The sequence below is a fragment of the Lagenorhynchus albirostris genome, chromosome 2, assembly GCF_949774975.1.
Source record: "Lagenorhynchus albirostris chromosome 2, mLagAlb1.1, whole genome shotgun sequence".
NCBI classification, from domain to species: Eukaryota; Metazoa; Chordata; class Mammalia; order Artiodactyla; family Delphinidae; genus Lagenorhynchus; species Lagenorhynchus albirostris.
The window spans coordinates 90978177-90993636 of NC_083096.1; the positions used below are offsets into that span (position 1 = coordinate 90978177).

At 33.9% G+C, this 15460-nt stretch overlaps 1 protein-coding gene across 1 annotated transcript in view; it reads right to left on the reverse strand.

Moving 5' to 3' along the window:
- The window catches only part of STXBP3 (syntaxin binding protein 3), a 57148-nt gene that overhangs the window by 15154 nt on the left and 26534 nt on the right, over positions 1-15460 (reverse strand). The window contains exons 8-15 of the mRNA XM_060139473.1: positions 14659-14749; positions 11725-11849; positions 9079-9174; positions 8886-8943; positions 2937-3002; positions 1777-1857; positions 748-886; positions 351-457 (exon numbers count right to left, since the gene is read on the reverse strand). Of these exons, the coding sequence (XP_059995456.1) occupies positions 351-457; positions 748-886; positions 1777-1857; positions 2937-3002; positions 8886-8943; positions 9079-9174; positions 11725-11849; positions 14659-14749 (763 nt within the window). The remainder of the gene's footprint in view (positions 1-350; positions 458-747; positions 887-1776; positions 1858-2936; positions 3003-8885; positions 8944-9078; positions 9175-11724; positions 11850-14658; positions 14750-15460) is intronic.

Below are 15460 nucleotides of genomic sequence, written 5' to 3' on the forward strand. Positions count from 1 at the left end.
GTGATAGTATCAGAAAATATGTTTACTCCAAAGTGCTTATATAAAACTCGATGGGAAAGAGTGAGATTCTATACAGAGTTCTTCAAATTCTGCTATAAATGAATCATAAAAAGAAAAGCGTAAATAGCAAATTACAACAGAAGCTGTAAGATATAAATTCACTAGAAAAATGTACTTGTCCAAATTACTCATATATGGAAAAAAATGAAATTATTAATATTTTACTTACCAAATCAACAGAGTAAAATTAAGAAGACTGTCCACATGGATTCCCACATAAGAAAACATATTTAATGCAAATGACCACACATGCGTATGTATAAGTATATACAGAATGTAAAATTTCTTACGGGAGGGACAATGGGAACACCAAGGTAACTCCAGTTACGAATCATGTCACTCTCATTTTCTATCTTTACATTCTGGATCAACCTGTCCAAGTTTTCTTCCGTAGTTCCTTAGATAAGTAAAATACGAGTGCACAGTCAAATAATTGCTACCATAATCATTTCCAGGTTTTAGGTATCCAAGAATAAAGCTTTTTTTAAAAAAGCAAACATTTAAATTATATACCCTTCAGTACGCTCCCAATTTCACATTTTTCATTTTATTTATCTTAACCAACTGTAGCCACTACTTTTGAATTTTCTAAGATTTTCTTATGATCAAATAGTAAACCACTTATTGTAAAATGATTTTAGAGCTGGGTATTTTAATATATTCAAGAAAATAAACAGTCTGCATTACCATTAATACTGAATATATAAAGTAGGATTGCTCTTATTTTATCATAATTATCATGATTTTTGCTGAGTAGAACTGGAAGGAGTACTCGCATAGCATCTTTGACTTTCTGTCCTTCTGCGTCAGTTCCAAGTGCCAGGTCCTTAACGAAAATGAAATATAGTCAGTGGTCTATGATCCAAATTCATTTTTCAGTTAAAAAACACCTATTACTAAAACTTGCCAAATTTTAATGGAACACTGATGCCTTTTCACAGGAAAATGTGAGTATCACTTGTAAACTAATACTGTACAAAATGTAAAAAGTCAAAAAATAATTCAGAGAAGAAAATCATTAATCTATACCTTTGCTAATATGGTAGACATGAGCCGCATGTGGCTACTGACCACTTGAAATGTGTCTAGTCTGAATTAAGATGTGCTCTAAGTTAAAACACCAGATTCTGAGGACTTGTTTGTGAAAAAAAGGATGTAAAATACTTCAATAATTGTTTTATATTGATTACATGTCGAAATAATATTTTGGATGTACTGGGTTAAATCAAATATATTAAAGTTAACCACACTCATTTCTTTTTACCTTTTTAATGTGACTACTAGAATATTTAAAATTATACATGACTTGCAATCTATTTCTATTAGACAGCACTGATCTAAATAGTTTTGGCATTATAGAAGAGACTTTAATTAAATGTGCCTACACAGTACTCTGCAGGATGCTGCCTTAAATGCTGCACCCACTGAAAAAGGCCTGCCAACAGTGCTACCCTGAATTAATGCTCCAAACACTTAAATCATCCCATTGAACCAAAAATGCATAATCACAGATTAGGAGGGACTGCTTACTATGATAGTGTATAGCTACCTGTTAGCGTTGGTAAGGAATGATGTATTAAACCAAGTGGGTGAGTCTCCTTCTAAAAGAGGTTCTGTGATCTAGTGCACTGTATTGAACAAAAACTTAGGTTTTACCTTACAAAGTTAATTCTGGAAATCTATCCTGAACATAGGTATTTCTGGCTCTGCACATACCTGTTCAGTTTTGCAGAGCTTTTCTATATTAGGCTTGAACTTATTCATGCAATCTTCTGCTAAGTTAAGATGAACAACTTGCTGAAAAACAGAAGAAATCAATCATTTAAAGCATTTTCATTTCTTTCTGTGTAACTGGTAATATTAAACTTTTGAGATGGGCCTGAAGGAAAGCATGGGCTTTGGTGGGAAGGAGGTACCATGTAGATCAAGGGAAACATCTCGAGAATGGAAAAAAGTGAAAATTACCATGATCTACAGGGGATAATCAACAGACCACAAAAAACAGAATGGAAGGGTTGAATTTGTGTTGGGCTTATGAGTAGTGAAAAATAAGGTGAGAAAAAAATAGTGAAGTCCTTAAAGGCAAGCAGAAAAAGTTTGAATTTATGTTATTGATTCTTGATTAGGAAGCAATATGATAAAAAATATGTAAATATTATTCTGATAAATACTTGTAAGAAGGACTGGAACAGCAAAAAAACAAAACTTTACCTGCCCACACAGCTTTGATTGCTCTTAAATCTACTGATATATAACTATTAATTCAGACATCCCTGGTGGCGCAGTGGTTAAGAATCCGCCTGTCAATGCAGGGGGACACGGGTTTGAGCCCTGGTCCAGGAAGATCCCACATGCCGCGGAGCAACTAAGCCTGTGCGCCACCACTACTGAAGCCAGCATGCCTACAGCCCATGCTCCACAACAAGAGAAGCCACCACAGTAAGAAGTCCGCACACCGCAATGAAGAGTAGCCCCTGCTTACCACAACTAGAGAAAGCCGGCATGCAGCAATGAAGACCCAATGCAACCAAAAATAAATAAATAAATAAATAAAAATTTTAAAATAACTATTAATTCAACGAACCAAGTATAACAACCACCACTTGTCAATCCAATGTTGAATTTTCTTATTAAGTTGATAAATATTAAGCTTTTTCTGTTTGGCTATTCAAGATAAAGATATAAATCAAGAGTATATATAGAGAGAACTCTATTGGGGAGCTTAGATATTTGGGGTATTTCTCAGACCTAAAGTAAGGTTTTAGAGGACAACTAACACCAAGTATTCCATGACACCCACTGCTAAACCTGACTACAGAACTGGATGGACTAATAAACTAAAAATGATAACATATCTTATGTATGATACTGCTTACCTTAGTAATCTGTTTACGGAAATGGGGCATCTTTTTCATCAGTTGGGCAAGAGCACTAAGTGATGTCTAGGAAAAATAAAACATTTTTTAAAACAAACTTATGATTCAGTTATTTTTATATAACAATTTTAAAATCCTGTAGTTTTAAATATTTATTAATTTACTAAATACTTGGCAATTTTAAAAAGAAAACAAATTCAAGGTTTCCAGTTACAGCCATGATAAAGTAACTGATATAAAAATTATTCTCCGGGGGGTTCCCTGGTGGCGCAGTGGTTGAGAGTCCGCCTGCCAATACAGGGGACACGGGTTCGTTCCCCGGTCTGGGAGGATCCCACATGCCGCGGAGCGGCTGGGCCCGTGAGCCATGGCCACTGAGCCTGTGCGTCCGGAGCCTGTGCTCCACAACACGAGAGGCCACACAGTGAGAGGCCTGTGTACCGCAAAAAAAAAAAGAAAAAAATTCTCCCTCCATAAACAAAAACAAAATTGGACAAAATAAAAAAGACAACAGCTTTCAGGCAAAGGATTTTTCAAAAATAGCTCAAAACTAGGTTACTTGAGCAAAGGAAAGCATAGACGGTGATCCCTGCACTCATCCTGGCTCTTCCCTGAAACATTTTCCAAAACACAGTGAAAGGAAGTAGAGTTTAAGTAGAAAGCAAGTCTCTCTGGGCAGAGGAAAAAGAGATCAGAGTTTGGGGCTATTGAGGTAGGGTTTGGGGTCCAGGGTTAATACAGAAAAGAGCCAGTCACAACATAATTCAAAGACGTGTAGAAGGGTTGCCTTAGCATCCCTGGCCAAATACTAAGCTGCACATATACAGGGCATAACTCTTAAAGGCCTAGCAGAGAACAACTGCAGAGATTTCAGAGGGGTCTTAATGCAAGACAATATCGGCATTCTCTGATCCAGACAAAGTAGACAGTTCTAAGTGAACATCCCAGACATTTAGTCCTGGAAGGACTATATCTTCAGACTAAATGCAAAAGTGAAATACACTCAACATAACAAAAGCCTGACATGAAGTCTCGACAGAATCAAGGTTATTCACTAACAAATTAACTGCCTGCCAGAACAGAACTCAATACTCTTAGTAAAGAGAACATCATCAAGAGCCTTTGCAACATAGCATCCACAATGTCTAACATACAGTAATATATTACTGGACATGTAAAACAGGAAAAAGTGATCGATACTCAAGTGATGAAACAGTCAATAAAAGTAGACCCAAGAAAATCCAGACGCTGGAGTTAGCAGACAAGGACTTTAAAATATCATACTTATGTTAAAGAAAACAGGTGAAAAGATGAACTAAATGGATGAAAAGATGGAGTATTTCAATAGAGAATTATAGACTTTATTAAAAAAAATTCAATGGGGCTTCCCTGGTGGCGCAGTGGTTGAGAGTCCGCCTGCCGATGCAGGGGATGCGGGTTCGTGCCCCGGTCCGGAGGATCCCACATGCCGCGGAGCGGCTGGGCCCATGAGCCATGGCCGCTGAGCCTGCGCGTCTGGAGCCTGTGCTCCGCAGCGGGAGAGGCCACAACATTGAGAGGCCCGCGTACCACAAAAAAAAAAAAAAAAAAAAATTCAATGGATGCCCTAGAATTAAATGCAACTTTGAAATTAAAAACACAACGCATGATTCATACATTGTTGGTGAGACTGTAAAATGGTACAGCAAATTAGGAAAACAGTTTGGAAGTTTCCTAGAAAATTAAATATACATTTACCATATGACCCAGCAATCTTACTCTTATTTATCCAACTGAATGAAAACATTTGTTCACACAAAACCTGAATGTTCACAGTGGCTTTATTTGTAATTGTCAACAACTTGGAAAAAACCTAAATGTTCTGCAACTTGTGAACAGATAAAATGTAGTATATCCATACAATGGAATACTACTCAGCAATAAAAAGTGTTGAAGCTCCTGTTACATGTCACATGGATGAATGTCAAGTGCATTATATTAAATGAAAAAGCCATATTGTATTATTCTATTTAGCTGTCGTTCTGGAAAAGGCAAAACTATAGGAAAGAAAATAGATCAGTGGTTCTGAGGGGATCAGAGTTGAGTGGAGAGGTTGCCTACAAAGTGGCACAAGGCAATTGTGGGGGGAGGTGTTGATGGAATTGTTCTATATCTTGGTTGTGGTTATATGAGAGTATACGTTTGTCAAAACTCATACAATTTTATACTATAAAGGGGGAACTTTACTTTCTAATGCAGTTTAAGAAACAATATGTTGAATGGGTTTAACTGCAGACTGGATACAACAGACAAAAGTAGGGGACTCGGGCTTCCCTGGTGGTGCAGTGGTTGAGAGTCCGCCTGCCGCTGCAGGGGACACGGGTTCATGCCTCGGTCCGGGAAGATCCCATATGCTGCGGAGCGGCTAGGCCCATGAGCCATGGCCGCTGGGCCTGCGCGTCCGGAGGCTGTGCTCTGCAACGGGAGAGGCCACAACAGTGCAAGGCCCGTGTACCACAAAAAAAAAAAAAAGTAGGGGACTGAAAGTCAGGTTAATAGAAAATATTTAATTAAAGCACAGAGGAGGAAAAAAGTGGGAAAATAAGGAACAGAATAGAAGAGATGTAGAATATGGTCCAAAAATCTAAAACACAAGTGAATGGAATCCTAGAAGGAGAGGAAAGACAGACTAGGACAAAATCAAGATGTGAGGAAATAAGAGCCAAGAATTTTACAAATATGAAGACAGTTACCAACCCAGTGATTCAAGAAGCTCAATAAACCCAAGGAGGATAAATACCAACAATAACACATCATAGTAAGGCATATTATGGTCACATTGCTAAAACTAAAAGATAAAGACAAAAATCTTTAAAAAGACACTTTATCTTCAGGAAATTAACAGTAACATGACAGCTGGCTTCTTTAACAGAAATGATGGTAGCCAAAAGGTGACATATTTAAATCTTTAAATTGCTGAAAGAAAAAAAAGAACTGCCAACTTTGAATTCTAAATACAGTAAGTGTCTCTGTAAAACCCGTAAAACACAGATATCCTTAGATAAAAACAAAAGTTGAGAGAAATCATCCAGCCCAGATGGAAACACTGAAGAGCAATAAGGAATAAATAACAACAGATTTCAAATTTATGTGGACAATATAAAAGTCTATTGAGAATTTAAAACAAAAATAACATCCTGACTTTATAACACATGTTAAAGTAAAATATATGACAACAATAGCACAAAAGACAAAGGGAGGTAAATGGAGTTAAACTATTATAAGGTTCTTTAATTCTTTAGGACATGGCAAAAGTATACTTTAGGTACACTGTGATAATATAAGGATACATTTTGTAGTACCCAACATGATGACTACAGGAAGGATACCAAAAGGTAAAACAAAAGTTTATTTTGGAGACAAAATGGAATAGTTTAAAGAAAAAAAAAAGGCCTATATATATAAAGAAGGCAGAAAAGGAAAAGGATAAAATAAAGAGAAAACAAATAAGATGGTAACAAATTCAACTATATCAATAATTACATGAAATACAGATGGACTTAAACATTCTAATTAAAAGATAAGGATCATCAGATTGAATAAACAAACAAACCTCAACTATCAATACAAACTCTTTTTAAGAAGCACACTTTAAACATAAAGGCACAAATTAGTGAAAATAAAGGATGAGAAAAGATATACCATGTAAACACTAGCCAAAATAAAGCAGGTATGGCTATATTAAAATCAGACAAAGTAGAGCTTAAGTCAAGAAATATTGCAAATGAAAAACAAAATTACATTTTGTATTGATAAAAGATAAATTCAACAGAAAGGTAACTATCTTAAATTTATAAAGACTATAATTAACATGGCTTTATCAGTTGATATAGCTTTGAAAGTTGACAAGATTCTAAAAAAAAATAGACTAATTCATAGCCGTAAGCGATACCATTCTCAGTAACTGATATAAAAACCAGATAAAAAATAAGTAAAGAAATAGAATATTTGAATAACATGATGAACCAACTTGATTTAATTGACACACATAGAATTTGTATTCTTTTCAAGTACACATTGGGTACTTAACCACAATAGATCGTATGATAGGTCACAAGTCAAGTCTGAACAAATTTCAAAGGACTGAAATCATACATTGCACATTCTCTGACCACTATATAGTTAAATTACAATTCAATAACAGAAAGACAAGTAGAAAATTCCCAAACTCTTTGAAATTAAAAAACATATTCCTATATAACACATAAGTCAAAGAAGAAATCACAATGAGAGTTAGAAAACATTTTGAGCTGAATCGAAATAAAAATAGGTTATTCCAAAACTTGGGGAATGCAGCTGCAACAATGTTAAGAAGGAAATAAATAAATATATATAGTAAGAGAAAAAAGGTTGAAAATCAATGCTGTAAACATCCAACTCAAGAAGTTAGAAAAAGAAAAACAAGCCAAAGAAAACTGAAGGTAGGAAATAAAAATGAGTAGAAATCAATTCAACATAAAACTAACATACAGTAGAGAAATCAGCAAAGCCAAAAGTTGGTTCTTTGAAATACTAATTATATATATAGGGATATTAATAGTATGTAGGCTAAAACACAAATTAACAATATTAGGATTAAATAAGTAGCACACAGCTATAGGTTCTACAGACACTGAAAAGATAATAAGAGGATATTTGAAAATGAAGATATAATAGACAAATCCCTTAAAAATGAACACCCCAAAACTGATATAAAAAAATTAAAAATCTGAATAGTTCTGTAACTATTAAAGAATTTGTAAGTAAAGACTTCCCCATAAAAATGGAAAACTCCATGCCCAGACTGCTTCAGTTGTGAAGTCTTCCAAGCAATGATGAGACAAGTAATAACAATCTTACACAAACACTTCCAGAGAATGAGAGGGAAAACATTACAACTCATTTAAAGACCAATATAATTTTGCTGCCAAAACCTGACAAGATTATCTCACTCACTCACACACACACACACACACACACAAGAATTATTACAGGGAAATACTATTGTTCATAAACCTAGAAGTAAACATTCTAAGCAAAATACTAGCAAATAGAACCTAGTGAGATATAGGAAAAGGATAAAGTATCATGACTAAGTGGAGCTAATTCCAAGAATGCATGGTTGGTTTAATGTAAGAGAATCAATGAATGTAACTTATCACATTAAAAGAATAAAAGAGGGAAAAAAATTTCAATAGGTGCTGATAAAGCATTTGATGAAATCCAACACCTACTGCTGATTTAAAAAACAAAACCAAAAAAAAACCTGTTGGCAAATATGGAATAGAAGGGAACTTCTTAATCTGACAAAGGATGTATCTAAAATAATCTAAAACTACCATAATACTCAATGATGAAATATCAAACACATTTCCCCTTAGGTTGGGAATGAGACAAGGATATCCTGTCACCAGTTCTAGTCTACATTATACAGCTAGGAGGTATTAACTACTAAGAAAACTAGTTTAAAAGGTATACAGATTCGAAAGGATCAGGCTAAATTTTCTTTATTCACAGATATTATTGTGCAACTTTCTGAAATGATAGAAATGTCCTATACCTTAATTTAGGTGGTAGTTCCACAGGTATGTGTGTGTATGAATACATATATATGTATGTAAAAAGTTATTCAGTATACACTTAAGATTTGTGCACTTTACTTAGGTAAATTATACCTCAATATAAAAAATCTAACAAGAATGCATTAATGCAATTGGCTAAATGGCCTTTTAAAAATAAATTTTAATGGAGCAAGACAGAGAAACTGTTGCTAACTGTTGAGGCTAGGTAATGGGTACATGAAAGTTTATTTTCTCTACTTTTGTGTATGTTAGAAATTTCCCAAAATGGAAAGTTAAATAGATAAAAAATTTTACACAGACTTTAAAATTCACCTTCATTGTCATCTTGAAAGTTAAATAACACTCTTACCTTTCCTTCCGTTGCTTTCTTTGTTGATGAAATTTCTTTCATAAGCTTGGGAATTTCCCTGTCAAATTGTAAGAGGATTCTTTAAATTTCTAAGGTGTAATTCTTTACAAAAATATTTTAAGATTACAAAATGTACTATCATGTATTTAGTATTTTAAAAATGTGGAATAAAAATTAAAATGAGTTCACATACTCTAATACAACTGCAATATGCCGATGTCGAATTCTGACCCAGAGGTCATCATCTTCTTCAAGGACTGCCTCCTTTTCTTTCCCATCGGTTTTATATCTACAAGTAGAGAGAAGTATGAACTTTTTGATTATTTTCCCACCCAAAAAGTGAAACATTTTTATAAACAATAATTTTAAGATACAGCTCAAGAAACTGAAGAATACATCCACTATTTGGGGGGATAATGAATACATACTCAAAACTAAGGCATATTGCTATCCATACAATAAAAATCAAAGTGCTATGTCTACCAAGACCTTTTTACTTCCGTTAGGTTTAGCTGTCATTATTATAGAGTTTTATCTCAGCAAAGTGGTATCTTAGAAACAAAAATTCAACGTTCCACAATCAACTTTAAGAACAAGAGTGAATACACTAACAATTTGTATTCTAGTTGCTCAAAACACTACTTTGACATACTAATAACCATCAACTCAACTATCAAACATCCATTAAGAAAAGAAATGTCACCCCCTAATGTAGCCTATTAAGTACTGCAGATGTTTCAGAGTTGGTACAAAATTCACAAACATATATCATCTGTTTCTATATTCTTCCCTAACCCTATAACCACATCTCCTTTAAAGAATGGGAAAGGAAATGAGAGAAAAACTAGTGTAGCCATTAAAAACCTTGATTGCTTTAATGAGTTCTACTGAACTGAGAGGCAATTCAAGAGGTTCATGAAATTACTCAAAATGGGCTTCCTGATTGCTTCCCCAAGAGTAATTCCTCGCTTCTCTTTTTATGCAAATAGCCAGCCTCCTTCCATTTGTGGAGCTGGAAAATTCAATCATCCCTGGGACTGTCAACGTCCTCAAGATCAGAATGGACAGCATTGAGCTTTCCTAGCACTGGATAGCAGACAATAAATGGAGATTTCTGCTGTATAAATATAATCATTTCTACAATCCCCCAAATTTCAGGCCCCATCTATGAAACCATCTACCTATTTGGTCTTAATTACAGATGCCCAAAGGCAGAACGACTGTGCTTAATTACCAGACTGCACTAAGGACAGAGGCCTTTTTGTCATTTAAAATGCTACTTTGTACTTCTTTAACCTTTGATTTATAAACAAAGATTAAGGTAGCAGGCCTGACAATACTAAAAGATGATGACAATCCTAAGAGTACATTTAAAGAGGTCACCAAGATGAAGAACACAGTCTGGATACTTAGAAGTTTCTGCTCTGCATTACTTCCATTAAAAATTGGGATGGAGCACAACCCACAGGGAGTTCGTGCTTCCACCTAGTCTTATCCCTGGACTTTTTCGATTCATTCAAAAAATCTCTGACTTCTTTGTTTTTGTTTTTAAATAAGTCTCTCTATTACTCTTAAAAAATTAAACCTTGCTTTGCTTGCCAGCAAACCTAGGGAGATCATTTTTTTAAAAAAGTACTAGGTTAGAAATGTCTGAAACTTATGTCAATAGTCTGGAACCAAATTCTTAAGTGTCCATCAGTTTAAGTCGTTTCTAAGTCTCTTGAGCAACGTAGGTTTAGAGACCTAAAGGATAAGAGAGGTAAACAACATGCTTTCTGAAAATTCTGAAAAAACTGCTTAAAACTACTTTTATATTAGAATAACTACTTTTATATTAGAAAAACTACTTTTATATTAGAAAAATGTTGATCTACGTCATCTAACATTAATACAAATAAAGAAAAACTCAGAAGCCAGGATCTGACCAGAATGCAAATAAAAATACAATAGAAAATACAAAATTAGTTTAACAATATTTGGTTTAAGAAAAAATATTAAGTATTATAATTAGCACAAGTTTTTGGATCTTTTTAATCTATTAAAATTACTAAATTAATTTAAACATAAAATTTCAGAAAACTAATTTTCTTTTTTATTACTATGCTCAAAGCAGTAAATCTTAGCCGAAAAATGCCAATCTGGATTTAGAAATTATGATATCAAACAACATGTTATATATTTATGTGTATATATATATATATATATGTATGTGTGTGTATATATATACACACACTCATAAATGATGCACAAAGGTACAATAAAATGGTTCCTTAACAGAAAAGTGATTTCATTTTTCATTTAGCTACTTGATATTACTTTTAAAGTTAATATGCTTATATCAGAGTTAAGTCAATAATAGGTACCAAATTGGTAAACTTGTATCTATTCTCAATAACCATCCTAATGAGGTTCCTAGTCTTCTAATCTTTTTAAATACACTATGTTGACAAGACACACATATAGATAACTTTTGGATGTGTGATTCAGAATAATCACAGCCTAACCAATTTGAATATGGTTTCCACTTCAATAAATATAGTAGTGAGCCTGGTATTTACTGAAAAGTACAAATTCCAGCTGTTTAAAATCTATTTTTGTTGTAGACACAGTTAAGGAAGCAAATACACCGAAAAAGCTTCAAAGCAGTTAAATTACCCATTAACTAACAAGGTCAAGATATTTTTAACAGATTATGATTATAGGGGTAAGAGAAAGATAAAGTCTCTGAATGAAAAAGGTTACAGGGGCTTTAGATTTCCAGTGCCTGCACGAATCATTAAATGCTAATATCCTATCCTGTTTGTATATGCCCTATATATTCCCTTCAAGTTATACTTGCTTGTATGTATCATTCTCAATCGGCAGTAGATCATATGCCATTGCCTGAAAGGTCAGTTCATGCAGGACAGTGGACACAGGATCAAAGCCACGATCAATTATTATGAGCTGGGAATGAGTTTTACCCTGGAATAACAAAATAAAATTATCTTAAGAAACTTCAATTTCTTTGTGTGAACACATTTTTAGTATCTTAGAAAACAAAAGCAGACTTTTCCTAAGTTCTGCCCCATTCCTAAGAATGTGAAGTTATATTAAAACAGAAAAATCTGAGTGGTATAACAGGGGAAAAAAATAAGACTACAAAACCAAAAGCTTTCATAATTAGAGTAAGAGGCTATACTCAATATTACGATATTGTGAAAATTCCTTTAAAAAAAGTAACATTTGGCCTGCACTAAATCTATTTCCTTAGGAATTCAGCTCCATAAACACTAAAACTGATATAAATTATGAATAGCAGTTATTACTTGAGCTCTTTATGCTACACACTGTGCTAAGCAAGAAATATCCATATTATTTAATTCTTATAGCAACCCTGTGAGACAGGAATTATTAACTCCATTTGACAATGGGGGCATTAAGGCTTAAAATTAAGTAACTTGCCCAAATCACATAGCTAGCTAGTATGTGGTAGAATGGAGATTCAAACCCAGGTCAGCTTCACTCCATGGCCTGTACTCTTAACCTTTACGCATTTTAAAAGATTACATTGATGCCAGCTAAGATGGTAAATTACAATGAAAGCTTTGCTATCATTAACTCACAAACAGCACTAATCATTAAACAGTGAATAATAGTGCTGGGAAAAATCATTGTTAATATCAGTATCTTCTATACTTCATTTTAAAAAGTAATAAATTCTCTGGATTATTATTTGGAGCAGTAAGAGATAACTACAACTCAGACAAACATTTCTTATTTATTTACTTCCAGCAGACAAAGGTAAACTACATAGAATAGATCTTTAAAATTTTTTTTAGTTAACCATTCACTCATTTAAATAAACCTTGAGATAGTATGGTATAGTGATTAAGAGCACAGCCTCTGGAATCAGGTAGATCTGGGTGTGAATCCAGCCTTGACCACTTTCTCTCTCATTTTTTTTTTTTTTTAATTTTTTGGCCATGCCACGCAGCTTATGGGATTTTAGTTCCCTGACCAGGGATCGAACATGGGCCCTTGGCAGTGACAGCATGGAGTCCTAACCACTGAACCTCCAGAGAATTCCCAGCCTTGACCACTTTCTTGTTGTACAACTTTGGACAAATTGCTTAACTTGTTAATATCTCAGTATTCTCATTAAAAAACAAACAAAAATATATATTTAATCAGAACCTCTGCCCTACAAGATTACTGTAAAGATTAAATGTAATAATACCATGAACACTTATCACAGTGCCTGGCACTTAGTAAGCCCTCAATACATGTAAGTTATGAGTCTTCAGAAATATGAATAGGAAAAAGACTGTGCAATATAAGTGCTATATCAGGGCGTGGGGCTATGAAAGTATGTGAGAGGAAGAATCGCTTGACCTGAAGAGTGAGGAAAGACTTCAAAAAGGAGGTGACACTCTCTCAGGTCCTTGAATGAAGAAAAGGTATCAAGCATTTCCAAGGTGTATAATTTCTGAGGCAGAAAGAATGGAAAGGACAAGTTTGGTTTTTGTGGATTTTCCTTTTTATCATTGAAATCATGAAGGACTAAAGGGATATTAACTAATATAATGATCGTTTATCTTTCCTCATTCAACAAACATTTATTGACTACCTACTATACTATGTATACCGAGCCATTATCTTCATAACTACAACCAGGACAACAGATTTCACTAGTCCTCCAAACCAAAAACTAGTAACTTTTTAAAGTTCTGAACCAACATTACATCTAATCTTACACCCTCCATTCTGGCCAAGTTGTTTGTGAATTTTGCCTTTTTCTCTATGCCTCTGCCCAAAGAACCCTGTTATCCAAGAAAAAAACTCCCTCTTCTGTTATACTCATTCTTCAAGCTCAAGGGCCTCTTCCTCTAGGATGCCTTCCAAGACTCCAGTTACAATAAGATTAAGCCCCAGCCTATGTTCCCACTACATTTCATGTATTCTTCTCTCATTCCTCTTACTACATGCATTGTAATTGGTGGTTTCCTTGCCCATCTCCTCTTCTAAACTATCAACAGTTCCTTCTTTTTATTTTTCAGCTACTGTAATATGGCTTCCTAGCCCTGTGGCACCACCTCTGGCAGTCTACTCAAGCTCTTCACTCTCCAACCCAAGCTCAAATGCTAGAATTCCCTAGGTTCTAATCTTAGTCTTAGATTACTTTATATTATCTTGATAAGATAGCAATAGCTATCATTCATTAAACTCCTATTATATGCCAAACACAAGCTAATCTGCCTAACCTTCATACCAACCAAGTAAGGTACATATCATCTGATCCATTTTATAGATGAAAATACAACTCAGAGTAAATAATATGTCCAAGAACACAAAGCTGGTGATAACAGGAAAAATTATGTTTATTAACTGTTTACTCAGTTGCAAGCACTATTCTAAAACCTTTTTATGTATTAACTCATTTAATCCTCTATTTTATAATATAGGTATTCTCTTATTATCCCCATTTTATAGGTAAGAAAACTTAGGCACAGAGAAGTTACATCATTTGCTAATTGACATATCTATGAATTAAATGGCATAGCCAGGATATAGACAAAGTGCTTATTTCAAAACCCTTATCTTCTCCTCTAAGCCACACTGTCTATTAAGACTTCTACTACCACTTATATCAGTGATTCCCAAATCAAAATTGGGGATCTGTGTTAATGATTCTCAAATCAATACTGGAAAATGAATGAACAACAGTTTCCTTGGTTTAGAAAGAAATAAGACAGACTTTATGCATAACCACTATTTATCTTTTATATGTTACCTTTATTAGGCTCTTTTCATCAATCTTGTAGTAGTTTTCAAGTTTTTTTTCAACAAGCTGAGCAAGCTTACTGGCATTATCCAGAGGTTTACTAGAAATGGAAAAAATGTTCGAACAATTATCTTTCTTTCAAGACACACTTTACAATATCAAGTTGAATTCTAAAATTAAGCCATAAATTTATTAATTTAAAAGATTTTATAAACATGGAGAAGTTCAGATAATACATCAAATATAATGCTATATCAATTTGTCTGGATTTTATCAATGTAAACCTTATTATATGTGCTTCAGAGTTTTTTTCATATGAAGGAAATATTATAAATAAAACCGCAGCTCCTTTATTCCCCTCCCAATTCTCGGTCTTCTCCCCCACCCCTAGCTACCCCCACTCCAAGGCAATACTATCATGAATTTGATGTGTATTCTTCCTGTCATTACTATTATACATATGTTTACTGTTTTATATGTGTTTTAACTGTATGTTTTTACTGTTATATATATGTGTGAGATCTATGTTGACACATATCAAATTTAATCATTTTAGTTCAATATAGTATTCCATCATATGATTTATACTGGATTCTATACATTCATTCCCCTAAAGATGGATATTTAAGTCATATTCAATTTTATACCATTGCAAACAACATTGAAACAAATATCTTTGTACATACATCTCCATGTACATGTTTCTCTAGATATATTATTTCTAAAAGTATAATTGCTAGATTATATGGTATGTACATTTTCAACTTTTCCAGATATTACCATATTACTCTCCAAATTACTTGACCAATTA